General features: G+C 59.8%; 2 protein-coding genes across 8 annotated transcripts in view; both read left to right on the top strand.

The window, feature by feature from the left end:
• Positions 1-6,403, top strand: part of BDKRB2 (bradykinin receptor B2) — a 28,695-nt gene extending 22,292 nt beyond the window's left edge. For 4 of the 6 annotated variants that reach the window (XM_070065597.1, XM_008249377.4, XM_017338084.3 and 1 more), the window contains one exon: positions 3,008-6,403. In XM_070065597.1, coding sequence (XP_069921698.1) covers positions 3,008-4,118 — 1,111 coding nt within the window. In that variant the 3' untranslated portion in view covers positions 4,119-6,403. Of the gene's footprint in view, positions 1-1,367; positions 1,517-3,007 lie in introns of all 6 variants that reach the window. The other 2 variants (XM_070065600.1, XM_070065599.1) reach the window with 1 other exon arrangement.
• A 3,197-nt stretch (positions 6,404-9,600) lies between these two features.
• BDKRB1 (bradykinin receptor B1) lies at positions 9,601-26,494 on the top strand. 2 transcript variants are annotated; one of them, XM_008249375.4, is made up of 2 exons: positions 9,601-9,734; positions 25,410-26,494. In XM_008249375.4, exon 2 carries the CDS (start codon positions 25,420-25,422, stop codon positions 26,476-26,478), a length of 1,059 nt encoding a protein of 352 aa, XP_008247597.3. In that variant the 5' UTR covers positions 9,601-9,734; positions 25,410-25,419; the 3' UTR covers positions 26,479-26,494.
• Positions 26,495-27,373: the final 879 nt, after the last annotated feature.

Here is a 27,373-nt window from a genome sequence, read left to right on the forward strand (position 1 = left end):
GTGGCTGCAGAAGCAGGGCTGAGGGCTGGACGGCGCAGAAGGGCCTCCCTCTGGGGCCCCAGGGAGAAGAGGCTGCCGGTTCCCACAGGGCCAGAACATGGAGCTTGGCATGTCTCCTGGGCCTCAGCTGGGGTTGGGACAGGCTGGGGGGCCGGGACCACGGGAGGCCTCACTGGGGCCAGAGGGCCGCTGCCCAGAGCAAGCTGGCTTGCACATGGAGGCTGGAGTGTCCCCACGCTGTAGTGGCTGGCCTCCCCAGGGCAAGCAGCTCAAGAGGCCCTGGCAGAGGCTGCCATACATGTTCTGGCAGGCCTCGGAAGGCCCCCGCCATCACGGCTGCTGCCGGCGAGGGGCGAGCCCCGTGTGCACCACAGCCGTGGGAGGAGCAACCAGTCTGCGCCTTCCAAGGGGAGGAACATCTCAGAAGTTTGGACACTGCTGTGCCGGAGAGATCTTTCTAGAACCTTCTTCCAGCACCATTGCCTCCATGCCTAATGCCCTCAGGGCAAAGCCTCACTCCCAGAGGACCAGTCTTCTTGTCCCTGGCCCGACTGCATCTCTGGGCTTTTCCTCCGCCCCAGCATCTGGTGCCAGCTTCCAGAACAGGCCAGCGGCTTTTCCACCCCCGTTCCCCTCCACCTGGTCCACCCGCCCTCCTCCCCATCTGCTGCTGAAATTCTCACCCTTCAAGACCCAGCTGCAGCCACCCCCAGCCTCCTCCACCTGTCACCACCGCAGTCCCACGTCCCATACCCCACACCCTGCAGCACCCATCACTGGCTGGGCTACAGTTGTCGGGGGCTTGGGCAGGGCAGGAGCCCAACGGCGGGAGCTCCTCTGAGCCCCTGCGCCCGGGGCAGTCGCTCAGCGCGGGGCAGATGCTCAGGAAACACTCACGGGATAAAAGGCTAATTCAAGGGTTACTCACACATCACAGTCTGGCTCCAGCAGGCCAGGCGGCTGCTCTGGGGGAGAGCGGGGCTGCCCCTGGGAAATCCTGGGAGCAGGGAGTAGGCTCCCCCAGGTCTGTGTCTCAGATCCCCCTCCGTGAGCCTGCCCAATACTGGGCTTCCCCGGGAAGAGCTTCGGGTCTGCCTTCCCTTGGCCGCGCTGCAGGTCACCGGGAGGACCTGCCCAGCCCCCACGGCGTGCTGCAGGCCTGTCCACGGGACTTCACAGCCACTCTCTGATCTTTCTTTCTTTCTTTGAGAGGCCGATAGGAAGAGGTGACCTCCACCTGCTGGTCTGCTCCCTACAGGCCCACAGCAGCCCAGCTAGGGACAAAGCCAGGAGCCAGAAACACAATCTGGGTCCCCCACATGGGTGGCAGGAACCTCACTGCCTGAATCATCATCATGCCTTCCCAGGGTCTGCGTTAGCAGGAAGCTGGAGTCAGGAGCTGGGGTCGGGGGTCAAAGCCGGGTGCTCCGGTCCGGGACGCAGACATCTTAACCGCGAGGCTCAATGCTCACGTCCACGTCCACTCTCGGATGGGAGCCTTGCACCTGGCACACAGGTGAGTCAGGAGGGGAGCAGTAGCCTGCTCCAGATCAAGGTGGAAGCTCAGGTCACCCAAGACCACACAACCAGGGTCGAGACCCAGGCCTGGCCAAACCCCCGACTCCTGGCTGAAGGGAGAGAGGAACGACCCTTTTTTTTCTTTTTTTTTCTTTTTTTTTTTTTTTTGACAGGCAGAGTGGACAGTGAGAAAGAGAGAGACAGAGAGAAAGAAAGGTCTTCCTTTTGCCGTTGGTTCACCCTCCATGCTGATCCAATGGCAGGAGCCAGGTGCTTCTCCTGGTCTCCCATGGGGTGCAGGGCCCAAGTACTTGGGCCATCCTCCACTGCCTTCCCGAGCCACAGCAGAGAGCTGGCCTGGAAGAGGGGTAACCGGGAAAGAATCCGGCACCCCGACAGGGACTAGAATCCGGTGTGCCGGCACCACTAGGTGGAGGATTAGCCTAGTGAGCCGCGGCACCGGCCAGGAACGACCCTTGACAGCAACATTTCTGGAAAGCAGCCCGCCTGATGGCCGCAAGACTCACCTGAGAGCGGGAGAGGCTTCATGCTGAGCTCGCTGCCTGGGGAGCAGAAGCCCAGGAGAGTGGTGCTGGCGTGTGAGGCCGGCTGTTTTCATAGGTTGGCAAGAATGGATAGCACCTGCTGTTTACGGAGCCAAACGCAGTGGGTTAGACCAGTGTGCATGACTGCAACACATTACCTGGGACAGGTGAACTTGACAAAGCAGAGGTTTGTGTAGCTCAGAGTTGTGGGGGTTCAGGGCACGTCTCTCTTGCACAATAACCCCCAAGCTGGTTGGAGGTGCTGATACAGAACCCCCAGACCTGGGTCCTCTTGCCCGAGGTGGAGAAAGCAAACGCTGACATCATGGTGGTGGGAGAAAGTCAGTGACTACTGCAAAGCGCAGAGCAAGGAGCTGGGCAGCCATTGCTGAATTCCCGGGCTCCCTGAGGAGTTGGCGGTGATGGTTCTTATGGACCGAGATCGGGGCTGAGAGGTGCCTGCTTGGCTGGTGTCCAAGTTCATGGTTGGTCAGCGGTGCCGTGCTCTTTAGGGGATTTGTGGTTGCCAGGCGGGTTCTGGTCGGTCTCGGGGCAGGGAGAGGGGGAAGGTTCCATGCAAGTGGTAGCTGCCTCTGCCCAGACCTGGGATTTCTCTGCCTGGACCGGGAATTTCCCAACACAAACCCCTCCGGACGATACTGGTCAACAGGGTATGACTGCTGGAGTCTGGGGATGGGGACCCTGTCGGGCCAGCGGTGTCGCCGCCTGGAGTCAGTGAGGTCCTTTTGATAAAGGACAGCAAGGACACGCTGGGCTAAGGGAGACGGACAAGGGCCCCAGCCCAAGTCCCACCAGGGCTTTGCCGCCGCGTCCTGGTTTGCTGCCGAGCGCACGGGCCTCTCAGCCCCCTCGCCTCCACAGCACGGTCCCCCCTTCCTCGCCTGGCCCCGAGGGGTAATAGCCTCTTTTCCACTTTCTTTCAGCGCCGAAATGCTCAACATCACCTCTCAAGTGCTCGCGCCCGCTCTGAACGGGTCTGTCTCCCAGAGCAGTGGCTGTCCCAACACGGAGTGGTCGGGCTGGCTCAACGTCATCCAGGCCCCCTTCCTCTGGGTCTTGTTTGTCCTCGCCACCCTCGAGAACCTCTTTGTGCTCAGCGTCTTCTGCCTGCACAAGAGCAGCTGCACGGTGGCCGAGGTCTACCTGGGCAACCTGGCGGCGGCCGACCTGATCTTGGCCTGCGGGCTGCCCTTCTGGGCCGTCACCATCGCCAACCACTTCGACTGGCTCTTCGGGGAGGCCCTGTGCCGCGTGGTGAACACCATGATCTACATGAACCTGTACAGCAGCATCTGCTTCCTGATGCTGGTCAGCATTGACCGCTACCTGGCCCTGGTGAAAACCATGTCCATAGGCCGCATGCGCAGGGTGCGCTGGGCCAAACTCTACAGCCTGGTGATCTGGGGCTGCACCCTGCTGCTGAGCTCGCCCATGCTGGTGTTCCGCACCATGAAGGACTACCGAGACGAGGGCTACAACGTGACCGCCTGCATCATCGACTACCCGTCCCGCTCCTGGGAGGTGTTCACCAACGTCCTCCTGAACCTGGTGGGCTTCCTGCTGCCCCTGAGCGTCATCACCTTCTGCACCGTGCAGATCCTGCAGGTGCTGCGCAACAACGAGATGCAGAAGTTCAAGGAGATCCAGACGGAGAGGAGGGCCACGGTGCTGGTGCTGGCCGTGCTGCTGCTGTTCGTGGTGTGCTGGCTCCCCTTCCAGGTCAGCACCTTCCTGGACACGCTGCTGAAGCTCGGAGTCCTCTCCAGCTGCTGGGACGAGCACGTCATCGACGTCATCACGCAGGTCGGCTCCTTCATGGGCTACAGTAACAGCTGCCTCAACCCGCTGGTCTACGTGATTGTGGGCAAGCGCTTCCGGAAGAAGTCCCGGGAGGTGTACCGGGCGGCCTGCCCCAAGGCGGGCTGCGTGCTGGAACCCGTGCAGGCGGAGAGCTCCATGGGCACGCTGCGGACCTCCATCTCGGTGGAGCGCCAAATCCACAAGCTGCCAGAGTGGACGAGGAGCAGCCAGTGAGCCGCCAGCAGGGGCTGCTGCGTCCGTGTGTGAGGGACTGACGCGCCACAGCGGGCGCCCAGGAGGGAGCAGAAGCCATCCCACCTGACCGTGCGCGACGCAGCGGTGTCTCCCGTAACCACAGGGGAGCGATTGGTGCACTGCCGTACTGCAGTGAGCGTGGCTATGAGGATGGGAGACCTCACGCACCGGCAAGGGCGCCATAACCACGACAGCGGCATTTGCCCTTGTCGGCTGCCATCCCCGGCCAGCCTGCTCCTTCTCAGGAGTGGAGGGTGCGTGGGGCAGGGACAGCAGTGACTGAGCCTCCCTCCCACGTGGTGTCACTTTCTGCCACAGCGTAACAGCTCAGGTCACCAGAATGGCCACCCCCACTATGGGGCCGTGGCCAAGTGCTCAGTTATCACCCTAGGTTTCTTTAATCTGCTCGGCTGGGACCTTAGAGGATCTGCATTCATGCAGGTTGAACTCTGAGAGATCCCTGACAGGAACCCGGGGACCAGGATCCTGCAGCTGTCCTCCGTGATGGACGAGTTGATGAGCACACAGACGGACTTGCTGCAGGTGCCACACGCTGAATGCTTGGGCAAGAGCGGGGAAAGAAGAGGCAAGGTCCATGTCTTGGATGAACCTGGACTTCTGGACACTCAAGCGAGGATGACTAAGCACTCGGGACCTCCAGGAGGCTCCTCCGTGACGAGGCCAAGCGAGACAGCGTGGGCATCCAGGGGCAGAGGCGTGAGGAGCCCAGGGTTCCACTCAGCCGGTCACCACCCACCTCGTCCCTGCCTCAGTCTCCTGGGGACTGCCGTGTCCCGTGTTTCATGCAGACAGTGGGCATAAAAGGACTTTGAAAAGCAACAGGTGCTATGTACACGTGAGGTCTCACTACGCACACCGAGTGGGGACACGTTCATTATAAGGGACAGACGCTAAGGTTGAGAAGGGGCTCCATGGAGGACACTCAGACTGGAAGCCAGGGATGGTGGACAGCACCCACCAGTGTCCTGCACACAGTAGGTGTTCAGTACCCTGGGCTCCCTGCCACCTTTCCTTCCCATCACCCCGCCCCCCATATGCATGCACAAAGCATGTTTGCCGTGTGACAAGGCAGAGGGAGCGAGAAGCCTGAGGGGATCTGCCCCTGGGTCACGGAGCTCAGACCCTGCCCTGGGCAGGAGCTGCCCCAGGAGTGGAGGCCTGCCCCAGGATGACCCAGCTCTAGTGACCACTTGCACGTGGGCCTGGGAGACCCCCAAGAAGAGCTTGAGTAGGAGGCAGTGGTGGCCACTACAGACAGCTGGCCAGCGACAGGACATAAAGGTCACTGACCCAAAGCCAGGGCCACCAACCCCTGTACGTGGTGGATTGAGCCTTCATCCGTGCAGCCCACAGCCCGGGGCAGCCTGGGCCCTGGCCAAGGTGACCTTGAGGACCCCCTTCTGGGGACAGCACGCCCCCAAGATGGACACTTCCGAGGGCCAAAGGGAAGGAAACAGAACACCCTCCCTCAGGGCCTTCCCTGCCTGTCCCTTTCCACAGAACCAGAGGGCGGAGTTGCTCAGGCTCCGCCTCCAGTGGTCAGCGTGTTGGCGGTGCCCAGGGGAGGAAGCTGGACCAGCCGCATCCTTGGTCAGAAGCCTCAGTCCCCTGGGGAATCCGTGTCTGCCTCCTGTGGCCAGCATGGTTGGAGCCCCGCGGGGAGACGAGAGCCGCATTACCCAGCCGGGGACAGTACCGCAGGAACTCCGACAGCTCTCAGCTCGCGGCCCCCTGGAGAGGCTGCCGCCTGCAGGACCAGGAGCGACGGCATGGCACGGAGCCCCGAAGCCTCTAAATTTTAAACCAGAAAGGATCAAAAAGATGTCCCAGTAACACGCTTGGGACTAGAGGGAGCAAACAGGTGGAATAGGAAGTCGGAACCATTTAGTATCAAATGAAGTCAGCCATGAGCCATGAGTATGGATGGGGGGAGGAGGCCACGCTTTGCCATGTGTAGCTCTCACTCCACCCGCAGAGCTGGGGTGTTCTAGGTCTCCTAGGAGCAGGGCCACACCCCCTGGGCTCCTAATGGTCAGTTAGGGGTCCTCCCGCGGTCTGAGATGCCACTGCTGGGCCTGGGGTAGGAGCTGCCCTGGGCACTGTGCTGATTCCCTGATAAAGAACACCTGTCCTGCAAAAGACCCCAAAAGCTGTCCCACTGTCGGTGTCTCCCATGCCGGGACATGGCGCACCATGGAAACACGTGTCTCTTCTGCATAGCACAATAAACGGATGGACAAGGAGTCTCTGCATAGCTCTCTCATTCCCTACGATTCCCAAAACAGGCCTGGAGTTTCATCTCCAGGACGCTGTCTCGGGCAATCGGAATCCTTGGGAGAATTCCATTTATTTCCTTGGGTTCTGCGTGTGAATCCGTGGTCTGTCAGCTTTCGTGATGCATATCCCTATGGGCTTAACGCAGGGGGTGATGCATACTCAGCGTGCACTCTTATTAACGTGCATTAAATGTACATTCCAAAATGAACTCAGTGCAGTTTCAGAAAATTCCAGAAAGACATGAAAAAAATATATTCACAGAGCTTGAACAGCCTCCCCCTTGCTACATTCCTCTATGGCTACTTCATTGCCAAACTCCTGCCAGGGGCCCAAGAGGCTACTGATCAATCACACAGGCAGTGTGCACGGTGCAGGGCCTGCCGGGGGCCTTCCCCGCAAGTCTGCGGTCTCCTGTCCATACCAGATCTAAAGCCACTGCCTGCATCTACCCGGTGAGGGGGAGCTCATCACCCATTCCCTTTCGGGACTCCTTCGTTGTTCGTATTGAACTCGTGAGTGAGGGACCAAAACTCAAACGGCACTGCGCATCCCAGGCATCCCTCTGTTGGGGGGACTTGGGCTCTGGCTGGCTTCTTCGAGTTCTCAACTGCATGCGAGAACGGGGTTCCAGGAGGAGACGCAGAGGTGTGCAGGAAAGCAGGATTTGTTGAGAGGTTAGCGCACACTGGGGCCAACCTCTCTTCAGGAGGAAGCAGGGGCTGCTGCCCCACCCAAGTTTAGACCAGCGTTTTATTAGGGGGCAGGTGCCAGGGCAGGGCCTATTTGAAATTCAAAGGAGGCAAAATTGGGGTGGGGCTGAGTACTGCTCCCTCTGTGTGCCTTTTTTTGGGATCTTGGACACGTGGCCGTGTCTAGAAGGTAGCAAGCCCTCTCATGCATGCTGAGAAGTGAGGCTCAGGTGCACGATGGGGAAGGGGTGTGCCGAGCCTGCAGCCATGTTGGATCAGCATGGAAGCAGGTGGGGTGCGGCGAGTGCTGCTGGCAATCTCAGTTCCCCCTCGCCAGCTCCTGACCTGTCCACGTCATGTCCACCTGTGCTGGAGACCTGGGGTGTATTGTTCATTGTACCCTTCCACCTAGTGGGTCAACATCTTGTTTAGATTCCCCCTGTGGAGGCCAGCACTGTGGCATAGCGGGTAAAGCTGCCACCTGCAATGCTGGCATCCCAAATGGGCACTGGTTCGAGCTCTGGCTGCTCCACTTCCATCCAGCTCCCTGCTAATGTGCCTGAGAAGGCAGCAGAAGGTGGCCCAAGTGCTTGGGGCCCTGCACCCACATGGGAGACCCGGAAGAAGCACCTGGCTCTTGGCTTCAGTCTGGCCCAGCTCCGGCCACTGTGGCCACGTGGGGAGTGAACCAGCAGATGGAAGGTTTCTCTCTCTCTCTCTCTCTCTCTCTCTCTCTCTCTCTCTGTCAAATCAGTCAATCAACCCAAAAGAAATGTGGCATCTGCCTCTTGGGACTGTGCAGGATTAATGTATGGACAAGCTCAGCACAGGGCCTGGAGCATGGTTGGCCTTGAGCACGCATCAGAATCAGTGACAGTGATGGAGGTGATGATGATGGTGATGAGGGCACTCTTCAAAGGGAAACCCTTCAACAGTGTCCTGCCCTACTTGGGATAAGGCTCCATACCCCTAGCATGGCCTGCCTCGTCCTGTCTTGCAGTCTCGCAGTCTCTACTTCCAACCTTTCTCTCCCCGCAAGCCACATTAGACCCAAGGCTCACACAGGGCCCCAGAGCATTCTCCATCCCCCCTCCAGTGTCTGCTCTTCCCACCCAGCCTGCACCCCCCTCGTTGAACACCTGAGCTCTGAGGACGTTCCCACAAGCGCCAGAGGCAGCTCATGCAGCCGGAATTTTGTCACAAGTGTGCACGTGGCTCGAGGAAGCCTGCAATGCCGAGGGAAGCCACAGGACTGGAAGCTGAGCAGGGCTCTGAGCACACACGACAAGCCAGGGGGGCCTCCTCCTCCCCTCCCAGTCCTACCCAGCCAGGCGACAGGAGCAGGCCCTGCACTCCTGGCCCCTGGGTGGAGGGAAGCCCAGGCAGGATTCAGGGAACCAAGCCAGGGGACTGGCCTGTGAGTCCACCCAGGCCTGAGTAGGCAAGTGCCAGATGCAGCGATGTGACCCGGACACCAGGGGACCTGAGGGGTCCTCACGCTGGCGACGAGGCCACTGGAGAGGCGTCTCCACGGTTCAGAGGTGAAGTCTCCATTTTACACAACCCAGCGAGGGGCTGCGCTCTCTCTTTGCTATGCCCGATCCCACTGCAAAGGCAGACCTCTGACCCTTCACCCTACGCCCGCAGGAAGTGGGGGTCAGCGATGGGCAGCTGAGGTCTGTCTGTGGTTTCCTGTTGCCCGGGGCGAAACGGCCTTGGGTCAAGGAGCCCCACCCCACTGCCAGGCCGGGAGGCAGGTGCTTGTGTGAGGGCCAGGTCAGTGTGGAAACGGAAGGGCCCAGAGAGGGAGGCAGCCAACTGAGGCCACACAGCTCCTCGGGGCAGCGCCTGCTCTTGGAATCCCATGCCTTTGAGTGGCTTCTGCAGGACCGACAGGAGCCAGGGCTTGGGCTGTTTCTGCCACAACAGACCGCATCTCTAGGCCTTGCAGGGCGGCCTGTACTTGGTTCCTGCACAGTGACCTCCTCGGGGTGCTGGCCGGCACCTTGGACTCACAGTGAGAGCTCTATTGAGGGGCCGGCATTCTGGTGTGTTGGGTAAAGGCGACGCCGCATCCTTTATGGGCGCCGCTCCATTCTCAGCTGCTCCACTTCGGATCCAGCTCCCTGCTAATGTACTTGGCAAAGCAGCAGAAGATGGTCCAAGTATTGGGCCCCTGCACCCATGTGAGAGACCTGGAAGAAGCTCCTGGCTCCTGGCTCTGGCCTGGCCCAGCCCTCGCTGTCGCGGTTATTTGGGGCATGAACCAGCAGATGGAGGATCTTTCTCTGTGTGTGCCTCTCCTTCTCTCTCTGTCACTCTGACTTTCAAATAAATAAACCTCTAAAAAAGAGAGAGCTTTATCAATTATAGTCCACATTCCGCACAGTTCATCAGTCTCAGCTTTTCCTTATTTTCAGGGTCTTACTTCATTCCAAAGCAGCATCGTCACCCCAAGAAGGGGTCCCGTTTCCTTCAGTGCCCCCCAGCGCTGCCAGCACCCACTCACCTTCCGGCCTGGAGCCTGGCCTGCCCCGGACCTTTCACATAGGCGGAGTCATAGAACGCATCTCGGGCCTCTGACTTCCTTCACCCGCCTCACACTGAGGTAGGACCTTGAACTGTAAGGGAAGAACTCTGGGGACCCAGCTGGGGCCCCTGCTCTGCCACTGACTGCCCATGTGATGACCATGTGGTCAAGCCACATTGCCCATCCCCCCCTCTGCCCTTGACCTCGGTCTCCTTATCTGGGCCGTGGCACCCTGAGGAAGCCTGGCTCACTCAGACACGGAGACTCTGCAAAGGGGCCCTTGGGGACCATCAAGGAGGCGTGAACAAGGCCGGGGCCACCCTGGGTGGCAGCTCAGCTCTGCCACACCCTGGCTGTGGGAACTCGGGCACGGTCGCTTGGCCCATTGGGGTCTCTGTTGTCCCCTCGGTGACGGTTGGCAAAGATTAAGTCAGATACAGCTGCTATGAAGAGAGCATGCCTCCCCCTACAATCCACGTCCACCTGGAAGCTCGGATTGTGACTTGAGTCGGGAGGGGGTCTCTGCAGAACTGAGAGAGGTCGTGCGAGGTTCAGATGGGCCCTAAATCCAATGACCAGTGTCCTTGGGGTAAAAGGAGAAGACACTGGGACAGAGGAGGAGGCACAGGGGCAGGCGATGATCCCGACAAGCCCAGGGATGCAGAGGGCTGCCTGGAACCCCCAGAAGCTGGGGAGGAGCAAGCGTGGTCTCTGCCCGGGGCCTCCAGGAGGAGCCACCCTGCTGGCCCTGATTTGGGAGGCCTGGCCCCCTGAGGTTTGAGCGGATGGATCTCAGCTGTTCGCTCCACGCTGGGACTGCCAGTCAGCGGACACGCGTGCCTTTTCCCAGCCACGGGAGAGTGCAGCGGGACCTCCCTGCAGATCCTCTTGGAGCTGCAGATTCTAGCCGGGGAGAGGACACTTCCTACGAAAGCCCAGGCCATGCGGGCTTAGGGAGTTTTAGAGGATTTTTCCACCGGAAGGCACTGAGGCGCTTCCCAGGGTCGCACGGCACCAGGTCCCCGCCGTGTGAGCCACAGGCTGGAGGCGCTGGCTTTACAGAGCTGTCTCTGCAGGCCCAGGCCCCAGGCTGCTCCGCGCCTCTCTGCCTCCCCAGACTGTCAAGGGCAGGCTGCTTGGAGGAGTCTCGGAACCAATTAAGCAGAAACCACCAGGCCCAGCTCCCGGCTTGCACGCAGCCCAGCCCCCAAGCCCACAGGGGGTGAGGCGGCGGATCCACAACCCTGAAAGATGGCCAGAGATGGGGCTCCGGGTCTTCTCGGGATGCCTGTCTCCCTGCTGAGTCACCTTCCGGGACCCCCAGCGGGCCCCCCAGGGACATCTGCTTCCTCTCTGCGGTTCTGGCCAAGCTCAAGAGGCTCTTGGGCGGCCCCTCCTGGGCTGACATGACCACTGCCTTGTGCAACAGCAAAATGATAAAATCGGGGACGACCGCTACTGCATGCTTACCCAGGCCAGCCGCCTCGCCGCACTAGCTCATGTGATTTCCACACTCTGCAAAGCAGCCACTCCGTAGATTAGGAAACCGAGCTTCCGGGGGCAGCATAGAAAATGTCCTGGGATCCCTGGTTTGACATCGATGGACTGAGGAGGACACGAGCCCCCAGGTCCCACATCACAGCACCTGGTTTCCTTCCCAGCTCCAACTTCCCGCTAATGCAGACCCTGGGAGGCAGCACTGAGGGTGCAATAGCTGGGAGGCTGCCACGTGGGAGACCTGGTTGGAGCAGGCAGCTGGGGAGTGAACCAGCAAATTGGACCCCCCCCACCCCCTCCCTCCCTTCATCTCTTGCTCTCTCCCTCTCCAATAAATCCAGCAAGGTGACTCCACAGCCTACACCTGCCCAAATCAGACCTCAGGGGCCCAGGTCTTGTCTGGGTTCAGATTTGCTCACAGAGTATCCTGCACCGGGTGGAAGGCAAAGCCGGGATGCACCGTCCCGGGAGACCGGGCCATCTTGCGTGTTGGGGGGCAGTTCCTGGGGCCCTCCTCCTGCTGCTCCACGGGGAGAAGGGATCACCTCCTTCTGAGATGCGGCCTCCTGCGTCCGCGCCTCCAGCCCCTCAGCGCGGGGTTGCACGCTCTCCAGCTCGGTCCTGACCCCACTCTCCTCCAGAGCTGCGCAGCTCACCTTCCAACCTTTTGCTCTTCCACGTGTTGTGGCTTCCGTGGAGTTTCCCAAAGATCCCCCCACACCCTCCCCAAAGCAATCCTGGCTCCTGATTGGTCAAATAAGGCTGAAATGTCTTCCTCGCCCACGGGGCTTCACAACGCGTGGACACACTTTAAAGGCCCTGAGAAGTCCTGCAGGAGAGGCCTGCTGCACTCTGCTGTGTCTGCCCCGGCCTCCCGACTCGACTGGCACAGACTCTGACCCTCACCAGCTGTTCCTTCAGGCTCTGACTGCCCGGCGCCTCCGCTCTGTGTCTCAGGCCTCCTCCTGCTTCTCCTCCCTGACCTGCCCCCCCCCCCAAGCTGCCCCCAGCCAGAATGGTGCTCTGAACACCAGCTGCGGTTGAGAGCTTTATGTGCCAAGCCGGCTGGGCTGCAGGGCCCAGCTGTTTGATGAAACCCAAAGCTGGGCGTTCTGTGGAGGTGTGTGCCCGTGGCGGTGGGGCCTACGCCCAGCCGGCTTCAAGCCATGGAGATCACTCTCAGCCACGTGGCTGGGCCTCCTCTACGCAGTGGGAGACAGATTCTAGCTCAGGACGTAGCACCAACCCTGCCGAGTTTCCAGCCTGCTGGGCTGCGCTGCAGGTTTGGGGTTATCACACCTCTCTGCCACGTGAGCCAGTTCCTTACAGTAGAGAAACAGAGACAGAGAGATGGTAGAGAGAGAGAGAGAGAGAGAGAGGTAGGTAGATAGACAGATTTGCAGATAGATAAATGATTGATGGGTCGATGACAGACAGACAGATGGATGCAGGGCAGCCTAGAGACAGGTAGGCCTCCCCTGGGTTCTGCTTTCCTGGAGAACCTGATGCCTCGTGTTAGTAACTCTCAGTGTGAGGGTATCGTCTTAGAAGCTGTCTAGGCTCCAAATGCCTCTCACATCTCTCTTTTTTAAAGATTGATTGATTGATTTGAGAGGCAGAGTTACAGAGAGAAAGAGAAAATGAAAGAGAGAGAGAGAGAGAGAAAGAGAGAGAGGTCTTCCTTCACTGGTTCACTCCCCAGATGGCCAAAATAGCCAGAGCCGGGCCAATCCAAAACCAGAAGCCATGAGCTTCTTCTGGGTCTCCCACGTGGGTGCAGGGCCCAAGCACTCGGGCCGTCCTCCACTGCCTCCCCAGGTGCATCAGCAGGGAGCTGGATTGGAAGTGGAGCAACCAGGACCTGTGTGGGAGCAACCGGCGCCATATGGGATGCTGGCTCCGCAGGCAGAGGCTTAGCCCGCTGCGCCACAGCGCCGCCCGCACACGCATGTCAAGCTGCAGTCCAAACTGAGCCTTTTGTCCCTAAGAAACATCCTCTCTTCCTCGTCCTGTTCAGCAACTGGAAACCTGAGCTGCCCAGCCAGAAGCCTAGAAAAATCCTCCTTCCCTTGTCTCCTCCTCCCACACACTGGGCTCCACCAGGTAGCCCCGGCTCCACCTGCACCTCCACCTCACACCCACCGGCGCAGCCGCTCCGATGCACCTGTCCCCTAGAGCCAGGCTGAGCTTTGCAAAGGCTCAGGCGCCTCCCGTGGCTCCCAGCACTGCTGGCAGCTGTGCCACACAGGCCCCCCTCTTTCCGAATGCCAGCCTTGGTTCCCACCTGCCAGGGACCTTGCCACGGCCGGCCCTCGGCTGGGAGTGCAGCCTCTCCACGGCACAGCTCTTTGGTGGGAGGCGGGGGAGGCCCAGGCCTCTTGCCCCCGACTCAGCTCCGAAGGCTGCTCCGGCCTTCAGAATCTCCGGGTCAGCCAGGCCTTCTTGGGGCCACTTCACACTCAGTGTGCCCTTTGCCCAACCCTCCTGCCTTCCCCTCCCTGGTCCCCAGACCTCCTGCAGCCTGCCGGACCTGTGGACTAGCCCTCCCCACACTCCCTAAGCTGCCCCGTCTCGCCGGGTCTCAGCCTGCCGGCCGGCTGCCCCATATCTACACGAGCATTCTCAGCTCGCCCAGCACACCAAGCTGTCCTGGCCCCAGGACCTTTGCTTATGCTGTTTGCTCCACCTGCAGGGACGCCTCGTGTGGCACCTGGGTCTTCTCACACTCTGGGATCCAGTGCAAGTTCTCCTGCTGCCTCCCCGGCCTCTCTGGGAGCTTCCTGCAACCGTTCAGCTTCTTCCTGAAACTCACCATGGTCAGATTCACGGGCGGGTCTCCCCGTTGGCACGTCTTTCTCCATCCCGCATCTGTACCCCGACGAATCAGGGGTGATTCCGAGTTTCCAGGAGAAGGTGCCATCGTCTTCAGCCGTTCCTGTTTCCCTGCACCCAGGGTTGTGCAGCTCACGTGACCGCACTAACGATGCTGGCACTGGCATCAGCTTCCCAGCCAGACAGCCCAGGGCAGCTCACTAACCACGGCAGGAAGACCCACCCGCTGGCCCCACGGAAAGCTGCTTTTGTTCAAGGCCCCATTCTTTGCAGTACACACGGGCCAGTTAGACGCCCAGGCTGATGGCAGAGGGGTGTAAGAGCTTTTCCACCAGTGTACACAGAGAGAGCCGGGAGACAGGAGGACACGCCCACGTGCGCACGTTCATTGTGCCGCAGTCACATTTCTCCGGCATCGACTTGAGCCTCACAGCAGTGCTCAGAAGTGGGCGGGGAGGGCGGGCATTCGGGGCAGCGGGCAAGACGCCACTCGGGACGCCCAGATCCCATATCGGAGCGCCTGGGTTCAAATCCTGCCTCCGCCTCTGAGTGAAGCTATCCGCCAGTGTGCTCCCTTGGAGGCAACGGGGGGGGGGGGCGCAAGTAACGGGACCCCTGCCACCCGCCTAGGAGACCCGGAGGAGTTCCGGTGCACAGCACCAGCCTGGCCGGCCCTGGCTGTTGTGGGCGTTTGGGGAGAGAACCAGCAGACGGGAGATGCCCAGCCCTCAACTCTGTTTACGCCCTCAGAGACCGCCGCCCACGTTGGGCTGACACTGTCTGTCTAATTCTCTTCCCTGCACCAAACCCAGAGCCTGCACAGGGCCTGCGCGAGTTTAGGAGCTAAGTGGTGCTCCTAGGAGGAACGGGAGCCCGGGGCCTGGATTTCCTGACTCCAGGTCCTTAGCGAGCCCTGCACCGCAGCTTGCACACATGTGTGTGTGTTTCTGATACACATCAGGAACGTGCTACCTACAAAGCTTTTTCCAGTTTCCCCACCTTCCAAACTCCTATTCATCTATCAAAACCCAGCTCAAATAACCCTCACCATGAAGTCTTCCCAGACCCTGCACATCAGGGATCTCCAAAGACGCAGAACCAGGAGGGGATACAGAAGTGGACAGGGAGAGATTCAGTCATGTGGCGCCTCCGAATTCTCTCTCTCTCTCTCCTCCCCCACCCCACCCCGCCCCACGCCATCTCTGTCTCCCTGCCTTTCAAATAAACAAAAGAAAAGAGAGGCCCCCCCACGACGTGCTGCCCGCAGCCCGGAGACCCGGGAGGGTGAGTGGCGTGGTTCCGGTTCAAGTGGGAGCCCTGAGACCCACGCGAGGGGCCCAGCTGAGGGCACACGACGGTGCCCCCGCTGCGAACAGGCCAGGAGGACGCACTCTCCTTTCTCTTCCACTCGGGCCTGCAGTGTCCGGGTGAGACCCCCCCACACGCTGATCTGACTGTGAGCCCATTCCAGAAACACCCTCAGGACACGCCGGATCGGGGCCCACGGCCCAGCCTGGTTGGTCCATTTCAGCCATCACTCTCGGCCTTGGGCAGGGTGAAGTGCGGTCTTCAGGCTCGGGCAGAGCTGGGGCCACCTTGCCCCGCTGTTTCCCCTCAGCCACACTATTGGGCGCTCCTCAGGGGGCAGGGACCCCCAGCACCCACCCGGGGCCTAGCACCCACAAGGGATGCCAGCCATGATTGCTGACATCAGATCCACCCTTGGGCTGTATGTGAAAAGGGGGTTGTGACTTCACCCAGCCATTGTCCGCACGTCGGCCCTGTTGTGAGGCTGGGGCTCTGGCCCTCATCTAGAGACAAATCCCGGCTGGGTGGAGCTGGCTCCAGTGCAGGAGACAGGAAGTGAGAGAGAAGCACTTGAACGCCTGCCACGCATGAGGGGGTCTGTGAGCGCAGTAGTGATGGACAGGGGAGGGGCTTTGTTTCCAGGAAGGGGGACCCGTGGCAGCAAGCCAGCGGCTCTGCATGTGAGGGGAGCTCCGGGTGGGGAGAATGAGCCGTGCAAAGGCCCTGTGGTGAGGGGGGACGCAGTGCGTTCAGAGCAGACTGAGGAGCCCCAGGGGCGGTAACGCGTGGGGACGCTCAGGGAAGTGCCCGAGTGTGTCACTTGCAGACTTGAGGACCACAGCCATCGCTTAGTGTTGGGCCTGGGCAGAGCCTCGGGGTGGGGTGGGGGGGCTCAAGTGGGGACGTGGCGTGGCCCAACTCGGATCTAGCCAACAGAGCAGCCGATTAGCTCCAGTCATAAAACCCTTCCACGTGCTGCCCTGGGCTGCGCTCACGCCCCATGTCCCAGGTGGGAAAGTCCTCGGTTCCCACGGCACGCCGGCATGGGGAGTGAGAGTCGTAGATGGACGTTTTCTGCACTGTCCTGGTCCGTGGAACCCTGGCCCTGCAGAGCTTCCTCCACCCTCCTGTCCCGGAGTCAGCACCCGGGGCTTGGGCGTTGGCTCAGGCCAGGCAGCACCGAGAGCCTGGACCCTGGGACACACTCGTGTCCCCAGCTGTCATCCTGTGCTTTGCCAAAACCATGCTATGGGGAACGGCCGGTGTGGATGGCTAGGACAGTGAGGAGCCCTCGCCCTCACCCTCGCCCGGAGGGGCGGGGGAGGTCATTCTTAGCAAACCCTCGCAGGCAGGGGAGGCCAGGGGCTGCTGGGAGCCTGTGAGCCATCCTCTCGGCCAGGGGATGGCCGCGGGTGTCACCGCAAGACCAGGGAGGGGTTCAGGGTCCCTCGGGGTCAGGCCGCCGGCCACCATCCTGCAAACTCTTGTGCAGCAGAAGCACAGCCTAAAGGAGCGTGGTCAGGAAGCCCGGAGCCCGGGTTCGAGCCCCGGCCGCAGCCTGCGAGGGGAGAGCCCGCAGACAGCCTCGGGCGGAGCTAACGGTGCCCTGGCCCCAGTTGTGCTCGCTCCTTCGGCTCTGCAGGTGGAGGCGATGAGAGAGGCGCCCCCCCACCATGCTGTGGGGACGCTGCTCATGCTGTGTTCCAGTGAGGTGTGGAAAGATGGGCGGGGACTGCTGTCAGAGCAACCCTCACCTTTGATTAGTTTACAAGGGCTTTTCTGCTCGAAGTCACAGCTTTTTTTGTTTGTTTTTCTTTCTTTTTTTTTTTAAGCTTCTATTTAATGAATGCAAATTCTGTAGGTACAGCTGCAGGAATGTAGCCGTTCTCCCCCTCCCCCATACCCGCCCTCCTACTCCCCTCCGGTGCCCCCATACCCGCCCTCCTACTCCCCTCCTGTCCCCTCTCCCACTCCCTCTCCCATGTCATTCTTCATTCAGATTCATTTTAATTAACTTTATATACAGAAGGTCAACTTAGTATATACTAAGTAAAGATTTCAACAGTTTGCCCCCACACAGATACACAAAGTATAAAGTACTGTTTGAGTACTAGTTATACCGTTAGTTCACATAGTACAGCACATTAAGGACAGAGATCCTACATGGGGAGTAAGTGCACAGTGACTCCCGTTGTTGATTTAACAATTGACACTCTTGTTCATGACGTCAGTAATCACCCGAGGCTCTTGTCATGAGCTGCCAAGGCTATGGAAGCCTCTTGAGTTTACCAACTCCGACCTTATTTAGACAGGGCCATAGTCAAAGTGGAAGTTCGCTCCTCCCATCAGAGAAAGGTACCTCCTTCGTTGATGGCCCATTCTTTCCGCGGGGTCTCACTCACAAAGGTCCTTCATGGAGCTCATTGTCTGCCACCGTGGCTTGGCTCTCCATGCCTGAAAACCGCATGCTTCTTTCTCAGGGGCTTAGTACTAGGAGAACGAGATTGGTTCGAGGAAATATAGTTTCCCTTAACGGAGATAACATTCATGCTTCATATAATCTGGAGGAACAATCTATACTATAAAGGCCAAAATAGTTGCCTTCAGGGCTGGCGCTGTGGCTTACTTGGTTAATCCTCCGCCTGTGGCGCCGGCATCCCATATGGGTGTCAGATTCTGTACCAGTTGCTCCTCTTCCAGTCCAGCTCTCTGCTATGGCCCGGGAGTGCAGTGGAGGATGCCCAAGTGCTTGGGCCCTGCACCCCATGGGAGACCAGGAGAAGCACCTGGCTCCTGGCTTCAGATCGGCACAGCACCAGCTATAGCAGGCATTTGGGGGGTGAATCAACGGAAGGAAGACCTTTCTCTCTGTCTCTCTCTCTCACTGTCTATAATTCTACCTGTCAAAAAAATTTAAAAAAAAAATAGTTGCCTTCAAGGACAGAGATAGCCCGCAGGTGCATGAGAAAAGGAGGTGCGGGGTCCGCCCAAGGACCCCCCAGACCAGTACAGGACACATGGGGACTTTGTTCTTCAGGCTTCTCACGTGCATCTCAGATTCCGCCCAGCCCGCTCTCCACTCTGCTCGTAGGGAACGTGTGTCGAGTCACGTGTTCTAGAATCTTTCCTCTCGGTGGACCAGACAGACCCAGAAAAGGAGAGTGGACAAGGTGACTGCAGACTGGAGTGTGACCCTGTGTCTCCGTCCCCAAGTGCCCCCAACGCCGGGGCTTGCTCCCCTAGAGCGGTCCAGCCAACACATGCGGCAGCAGGTGCAGCCTGCCTGGGGTGCCCGCCAGTGGGGTTAAGGACAAGCCCAGGGCACGGTGGCCTGTCCCAGCAAGCTGGCCAGGTTGTCCGCTCCGTCCAGATGGCAGCCCTGGCCTCTGCGCTGCCTGCCTCTTCACCCATAAGCCCAGAGGACCTTGAGCAAGCGCAGCCCCCACCAGCAGTCAGACAAACAGGGTGACACTGGAAAAGGAAGCGAAGCCACAGCAGAGGCCCCTCCCGGCCCCCTCGCTCCTCTGCCCCTCTGCCCCTCCTGTCCCCGGCCGTGTGTTTTCTTTACACAGATGGGGCCTCACCCCTCCCTGCCTGCTCCCTGATTCCTATCCTGGGCGAGTAACACTGGCAACAAGCATTTATTCCATTCCCACCTAACCCCACCCCCCCTAGAGTGGGACCCCACCGACTCAGTCCCCAGCAATGGCACTTGGTGCCCTGATAGCCCAGACCCTGCCACGGCCACGGCCACGGCCACGTCACACTCGGGCCATTCTCCTGCCGGCCCATCTTCTGGACAAGCCAAAATCAGACCCAGTGCCCCCATCCTGGCAGAGCTGGCCTCCCATTCTCCCGCCAGTAAACACAGGACAGACAGACACACGCACGGCATGAGTGCTCTCCCACATAAACCTGTCGTGACCCACACACGGCCCCACCGCATCCCACCAGAGAGGCCTCCCCTGAATAGGAAAGGACCTTCCCTCCCCAGTGCAGCTCCCTGCTTCCTCCCTAAACCTGCACCTGCTCCTGATCCTTGGCATCTGCCTTTCTGGGGGCGGGCGCTGGGTGCAGAAGTCAAGCTGTTATTTGGGGACACCCACAAGCCACCCTGGCCTGCATTTCAATCCTGGCTCAGCTTCCAGTTCTGCTTCCTGCTAACACCCTGGGAGGCGGCAGGTGATGGCCCCAGGGCACATGGGCGACTCGGATGGTGTTAGCTCCTGGCTTCAGCCCAGCCCACCTCTGACTGCTGTGGGCATTTGGGAGCTGACCCAGCAGCGGAAGCTTCCGAGGTTTCAGTCACAGAAAGGACCCAGGGGACCGCTTCCGTCCTGGGCGTTTGTGGATCGAAGCCAGGAGTCAAGTCCTGAATTCCCGGCGGGTCTCCCGCAGGTCAGTGGTGTTCGGTCGCGCGCCTCTCAAAACCACAGGCGTCTGGTCTGGAGCTCGAGTCTTCCGTGGGGTCGGCTCCCTGTGCCCCAAAGACTCACACAGAAGAGATTTCAGGACTGCCAGGGGAGGCTGGGGAAAAGTGCCTGCGATCTGACTCAGTGCTGAGCAACGCATGAGTCAGCCAGTTTCCCAGCTCCCTGTTTGTATAACGGGGCCCAGACTGATGGATTCCTGGCGTCGCGGCCTTCACGGCCAAGATTCAAAAGACAGCAGTCAAGTTGGCTCCCGTTTAAAAAAAAAAAAAAAAGTGCTTCAGAACCCCCAGACGCACAGGAGCCAGCTGGGAGCGGGACTGAGGCCACCGCTCGGTGCCAGCGGGCGCTGTGAGCCCTTCGGGAAGGCAGCCACGCCCACGTGCGCCCAGGCACAGATCTGGAGCAGGGTGGCGGCTCCTGGATGCTACCCCAGCCAGGAGGTAATTTCCTACCGTCCCTGCAGGGCCAAGGGGAGGAGAGCTCCTCCTCTCCCACCCGGCCGGCCCCTCTGCATCAGACTCACTTTTTCATAGTCGCCCGTGAGGTCACTGGAGGCGAGGTGGTATTATTTAAGGCGGCCACACTCCCACCAGCAGCTCCTGCCGCCAGCCGAGGCCAGCCGGAGTCCGGAGCGCCTGCCTGTCCCGGCCGAGTAAGTAAATGCCCGTCTTCTTCTCTCCTACTGTCGTGAAATAGAACAGAGTTAGTCCCAGAGAGAAACGCCAGCAGAGCAGCCTCCTTTTATGCCAGAATTGTCTGCTTCTGGAAGTGCATTTTTTTCTAAATCAATATAAAAGGATTTTTTTTTTGTTCCGTACCTTGTTTGGGTTTTAATCGCTTTTTCAGAACAGGAAGGAAAGGGAAGCGTTTGGGAAGAAGGTTCCAGCCTCTGTGGAGGTCCAGGGCAGGCTACACGGCCAGGCTGAATCCGGCCGTGAGAGCCCGGCTCGGACCCCGACCACCGGCGTCTCCGGGTAACTGGCCAGGTTACCTGTGGCAGCTTCAGCACCGGTGGCTGCATTTCGAGCCCCTTTATCGTCCCTGAACCGGAGTTCATTCAAAGCGGGCTGAGCGTGGAAGAAATGCTGCCGCCTCCCACAGCACTGCCGAGGTTAACGTGTGCGGAGTCCAGGAGCCATCACGCAGGAGTTCCAGAATCCTCGTCCCTCGCACACTTGCCCCCCGTCCTTTCTGGAATTCCCAGATAGATCCTATCATTGCTAATAATGTCAAAAGCTGCTGTGTCCGGAGCACCTACTATGTGCCCGGTGGAAATCAGAGCGAGAGCTTAGAACGAGGGAAGGGACTTAATGACCCGGCAGCCGCTGGTGACAACAGCCCCTCCGAAAATGAAATGCCTGGCATGGTCGGACGTGGCCGCTGACATCCTTGGTCTGCTGACCTGGTCAGGTTCGAGCTCCGGCCCCGGGCTAGCTGGGGGTCCCTGACTTCCGTGCCATGCTCTTTCTCCCATGGGCACCTTTGTGACTACACAGAGCCCACTGGGTAACCCCGACACCTTCGCTTTTCCCCATCTGTTCGATGGGGATAGCAGTGCCCATCGCTCCTCCCAGGCGTGTGGCTGGGACCGAGCCACTACAGTGAAGCACAGGCCGTGACCCTCGGCAGAGCACAGGCGAGGCCGCCACTGGCAGCCGGGCCTGGGCAGCAGCCCCAGCACTGGGGGAGGCAGGGCCAGGCCTGCCACAACAGTGCAGGTCCTCCCGGGCACCTGCGGAGAGCGGCATGGGGAGCGGTGACCTGAGGCCCAATGCACACCAGGACCCGGGGCAGCTGCTGGGCGCACCCCCGGGCACCCAAGAAGCCAGGTTTTCAGGGTGTGTTGGCTTTCTGGGGTCGCTGCACCTACTAAAGACCTGAGGCTGGGGGGTTGGACATCAGGGTCCCAGGGGCCCAAGCTATGAAACTAAGATGTCTGCGGGCTGGGCTTCCTGGAAGCCCCCCACCGCTGCCTTCTGGCTTCTGGAGGTGGCTGCGTCCTTTGCCCCCTCGGCTTGCAGGTGCCACCCTCCAATCTCCACCTCCAGCTCCGTCCCCAGTGTATCCCCTACTCACAGAAGCTCTGGTCTCTGGATTAGGGGGCACCCTCATCCCGCGCAACTTCCCCTTGAATACACTGGCAAAGTGAGGCCACACTCACCAGGAGTCAGGGCCCGAACCCCCCTTTTGGGGACGTCATTCTGCCCAGGACACTGGGGAAGCTGCACACCCTCCTCTTGCCCCTGCTCACACGAGTCCCGCCTCCTTCCCACCCCACGCATGCAGCCTCCCCCAGGGATGCACACGCCTGCGCTGGAACCAAGCGTGGAGTTCTCTCGCCTCTCTGTCTTCACTGGGCACAGCCGTGGCCCAGGGGCTTGGAGCAGACATCGGGAAGGGGGTTCTGAGACGGGGTCCCTGCAGGTGTTCGGCCGCGTGCTCGGGCTGAGGGAGGCGGGCACAGGACACTCTGGAGGGGAGCGGGCTTTCAGCATCATCCCACGAGGAGGCTGGGGCCTGGCCGGTCGCTGGCGTGCGCTGCCCCTTGGCAAGGCAGCCCCCTGAGGCCAAGGGCAGTGCAAGGACGGAGACCCAGCAGGCCCTATCCCAGCAGCTGCGGGGTGGGGGCCTGTGCCCGGCAGAGGGACTGGGGCAGAGCGGCCCAGTACCCACCGCCCTGGCCAGATCCGGGGCTCTGCTCACTCCAGGCCTGCCCCTCAGCTGAGCATGGCGGGGGACAGGACACAGCCAAGCGGATGGAGAAATGCACAGATTTGCACCTGCAGCATCCAGGAATAGACCTGGCTTTCCTGCCCGTCGTCAGGCCCGAGCTGCGTCGGGTGTGTCACCCCAACCGCAGGGACGCTGCCGGGCGGGGCACCAAGGTGCATCTCTACACACAGCAGGTGGGTCGGGTCCCCCAGCGCTGTCAGAACTATTGGCCAAAGAATTATGACTCCGGGGCAGGCTGGTGTGGAGGCTAAGATGCTGCTTGGGCTGCCCACGGCCTGTCTCAGAGGCCTGGGTTCAGGTGCGCACTCCACTCCCACACCCTGGCAGGCAGCAGTGGTGGCTCAGGTACCTGGGTCCCTGCCAGCCCTGAGGGAGACCTGCATGGGGTTCCGGGCTCCTGGCTGTGGCCTGGCCCAGCCCTGGCTGGTATAGGCATTTGGGAAGTGAACCAGCAGATGGGAGCGATGGGAGATCTCTCTCTCTCTCTCTCTCTCTCTCGCTCGCTCACTCTCTCACTCCCTCTCTCTCTCTTTGTATCTCTGCTCTTTCAAATAAGTATACAGATGTGCAATATATTTATAAAATTATGTAAATGAATAGAAAGATTTATGGACAGATACACATACAACAAAAATTTTGTTATATTGTATCAACAGAGTTATAAAGTAGCTCTAGTCGAAAACAATTTTTAAAAAATCTTTAAACAAGGGGCTGGCACTGTGGCCTAGAGGGTAAAGCCGTCACCTGTAGTGCTGGCATCCCAAATGGGCGCCGGTTCAAGACCTGGCTGATCCAGCTCTCTGCTATGGCCTGGGAAAGCAGTAGAAGATGGCCCAAGTGCTTGGGCCCCTGCACCTGTGTGAGAGATCCAGCAGAAGCTCCCGGATCCCGGCTTTAGGTCAGATCAGCCCAGCTCCGGCCGTTGTGGCCATTTAGAGAGTGAACCTGTGGATGGAGGACTTTCTCTCTCTCTCTCTCTCTCTCTCTCTCTCTCTCTGCCTCTCCTTCTCTGTGTAACTCTGACTTTCAAGTAAATAAATCTTTTTAAATATCATCATCAACTTCACCACAAAGCTGGTAGTTGAGTGAGTTTGTGCCTTTGCTCTAAAATTTTATAAATTCTGTGAAATAAACCATCTACGTCGCTGGCAGAATTCTAAAACTTAATGCAATTACAAATCATGCAGGCACCACAGTCTATTCCATTACCATTCTGTTTTATTGATCTCTTCATTTAGTGAGGACACTGCGGCTACCAGGCCACAATGTGTGCTTGCATTACCCCACAAAAATGCAGTAACTTGTAAAAACTTTAAGCTGAATTTAAAGAAGGCCTGTAGTCTCGCTTGGCTGGAATGAACTTGCAGAAGCCCCCTCTGGTTCCAGGTGAAGGACTGAGTGGCGATTGGAATTCGCTGCTCTTTCTCTTGGAAGACTGTGAGGGTGCTGATAGTGCAGTCTCGCCTGTCAAGTTCTTACTGAGCCGGCGCCTAAGCAGCCATTGCTGTGCCTCTGTGCACGAACAGGTGGAACCGAAGAGCGGCTGTGTGTCCCGCGGCTTCTGTGACTATCGGGGTGAAGCCCGTGTCTTAGGGCACCATCTTCTTAAAATTAGTAACTTCTGGGGCCTGTGTTGTGGTGCCATGGGTTAAGCCATCACCTGCGGTGCCAGCATCCTGTATGAGTGCCAGTTTGTGTCCCGGCTGCTCCACTTCTGATCCAGCTCCCTGCTAATGCACCTGGAAAGCAGTGAAAGATGGCTGAAGTACTTGGACCCCTGCCCTCATGTGGGAGACCCTGATGAGGCTCCTGGCTGCGTCTGGACCCAGCCCTGGCCACCGTGGGTGGAAGATCTCTCTCTCTCTCTCTCTCTCTCTCTCTCGCTCGCTCGCTCTCTGTAAGTCTGCCTTTTAAATAAGCGCATCTTTAAAGGAAGCACTACTAAAGGAGCAGCTTCGAGTCACCACAGCCCCCAGTGATGTCAACGTCCACATTCTGTGCAAATCGCGCGTTCATCATCAGCTTCCTTGAGAAGTTCAGTACTTAGATGTGCAGTAATGTTTGTGTTTTAGCACATCACTGCCAGAATTTATTGCAAAATTTAAAAGTATTGCAAAATAAGAAAATAAACAGACAGTTGTGGATCTACGCCCTGCAATAAATAACAAAGCCGCCGTGGCCAGAGCCTCCAGCCTCGCCCAGATGCTGTGCCTTGGGCGTCTCGCGGGCACCGGGCCACCGTGGCTCATGTTTCCTGTGGGTCTGGCTGCCCAGCGCCTCACTGGCTTCTCTGTGCTTTCCCTCGGTGACTTCATCCAGTCGTGCGGCTTCCAGCTCCATCCATGTGGCTAAACTCCCGGATGTGTGTCCTTGTCTCAGACTCGTCCCTGAGCACGAGACTCATGTATCTCACCGTGCCCTTGATGTCCAGCGGACATCTCAACCCAAACCAGCCCCAAACTGACCTGCTCCCCTTCCCCCAGGTCCCGGCCCCATCTTCACTCTGCCAGCCCCTTCTCAGTCGGTGACAATGTCACACCTCCAGGTGCTGGGGTCAAAAGTGGCACCAGCCAAGTCCCCCCTTCTCACGCCGAAACCCAACTGAAAATGATGGCGGCGGTTCAGCTGCACCTGGAGTCTGACGGCTTTGCGCCGTGCCCACGGCCAGCCCTCAGCCGCTGGCCCGCCAGCCTGCTCACTCCCACTGGTGCTGACCTTCTCCTCCCTCTGGGCCGTTGGCACACGCTGGGCAGGGACTTTTTGTCTGTGTCCCAAATGCCACGCCCAGCGCCTGACTCAAAGGAGGTGCTCAGTGAACACCAACAGCGCACAGGCAGCCGAACACGACGCGGGCACGCACGGCACCCCTGTGCTGATAAAGCTTTATTGTTCACTACAGGCAGCAGGCTGGGTCCGGGCCCCGTGTTATTCCATGTGCTGCTCTTTTCAGGTCACTGTGGATGGCCTCACAGGGCCCCCTGGAGCTCCAGCCCTCCAACCAGAGCCAGCTCGCCCCTCCTAATGCCACGTCCTGCAGCGGCGCCCCGGATGCCTGGGACCTGCTGCACAGGCTGCTGCCCACGTTCATCATTGCCATCTTCACCCTCGGCCTCCTGGGAAACTCTTTCGTCCTGTCCGTCTTCCTCCTGGCCCGGCGGCGACTGAGTGTGGCAGAAATCTACCTGGCCAACCTGGCCGCTTCTGACCTGGTGTTTGTCCTGGGCTTGCCCTTCTGGGCAGAGAATGTGCGGAACCAATTCGACTGGCCCTTCGGGGCCGCCCTCTGCCGCATCGTGAACGGGGTCATCAAGGCCAACCTGTTCATCAGCATCTTCCTGGTGGTGGCCATCAGCCAGGACCGCTACAGGGTGCTGGTGCACCCCATGGCCAGCCGGAGGGGGCGGCGGCGGCGGCGGGCTCAGGCCACCTGCGCGCTCATCTGGCTCGCGGGGGGCCTCCTGAGCACCCCCACTTTCGTGCTGCGCTCCGTCAGAGCCGTCCCGGAGCTCAACGTCTCTGCCTGCATCCTGCTGCTCCCGCACGAGGCCTGGCACTGGCTGAGGATGGTGGAGTTGAACCTGCTGGGCTTCCTCCTCCCGCTGGCCGCCATCCTGTTCTTCAACTGCCACATCCTGGCCTCCCTGCGGAGGCGGGGGGAGCGCGTCCCCTCGCGGTGCGGGGGCCCCCGGGACAGCAAGAGCACGGCGCTCATCCTCACTCTCGTGGCTTCCTTCCTGGTCTGCTGGGCCCCCTACCACTTCTTCGCGTTCCTGGAGTGCCTGTGGCAGGTGCACGCCATCGGGGGCTGCTTCTGGGAGGAGTTCACCGACCTGGGCCTGCAGCTGTCCAACTTCTCCGCTTTCGTCAACAGCTGCCTGAACCCGGTGATTTATGTGTTTGTGGGCCGGCTCTTCAGGACCAAGGTCTGGGAACTCTGTCAACAGTGCAGCCCCAGGAGTCTCGCGCCCGTGTCCTCGTCCCGTAGGAAAGAAATGCTCTGGGGTTTCTGGCGGAATTAAAGCAGCTTGGACCCAAGGGGCTCAGCCTTCTCGTCCATCCTTCCTGATGTAGTAAATGTGGTTGTGGGAGGGCTGAGCGCCGGCCCGCACGGACGCCCAGGCCCCGGCCCTGGGACCCTTGCTGCTGGGGTCCAGTGGAGGTCCTGGGTCGCACAGCGATCCTTGGAGGGGGTTGGGGTCGCAGGAGGCGACGTGACTGCACAGCCCGAGGCCGAGGAGGCGCCACGGTCCCGTGGCCTCTGGACACTGGAGAAGTTATGGGCTCCATTCTTCCTCACACCCCCGGAGGAGCCAGCCCTGCCTCCCCACGCCCGGCCTTACCCATCAACTGGGCTTTTCCTTCCCAGCCTGGGGAATGGTCAGGGGACCAATGGTTGTAAACCTCTGAGTTTGCAGCATCTGTCACAGCAGCAACAGGCAAGCAGGGGCAGTGCCCAGGGAGGACGGCTCTACGTTTCCATCTGCGCGCTCCACCGGCTCTGGTCGACTGCCAGAGACCAGAGCAGACCTGGCTGGAGCGTCCATCCACAGGGACCCGAGACCCACTCCATTGCAGGAAGTCAGGGGGATCCCAGGGATGGATCTGTGACTCGGGTTATCTGGGACACGGTCAGGAAGGGAGCCACCTGGGAGCTGAGTCCCAACACAGCGCGGCATCGGCAGGCCTGGAGCAGAGCGGGGAGAGCCAGGTCGCGCTGCAGAGATGCAGCGGCAGGAGGGCGGGGCTGCTCCAGGGGGCTGCGTGGGGACTCCTCCTGTTCTCACGAGCCAGCGCTGAGCCTGCCCAGGGACCTGCCTGCCAGGAGCTCACAGCAAAGGGACAAGAATTAGGAGAGTGTCCTTCAGCCTGGTGACCGCCACCATCAGGTCCCAAAGAGCTCAGAGAAGGGCCCCA

This window comes from Oryctolagus cuniculus, chromosome 20, assembly GCF_964237555.1.
Source record: "Oryctolagus cuniculus chromosome 20, mOryCun1.1, whole genome shotgun sequence".
Taxonomy (NCBI): domain Eukaryota; kingdom Metazoa; phylum Chordata; class Mammalia; order Lagomorpha; family Leporidae; genus Oryctolagus; species Oryctolagus cuniculus.

Coding starts and splice junctions, on each gene's coding strand:
- BDKRB1 (XM_008249375.4), top strand. CDS start 25,420: ATGGCCTCACAGGGCCCCCTGGAGCTCCAGCCCTCCAACCAGAGCCAG.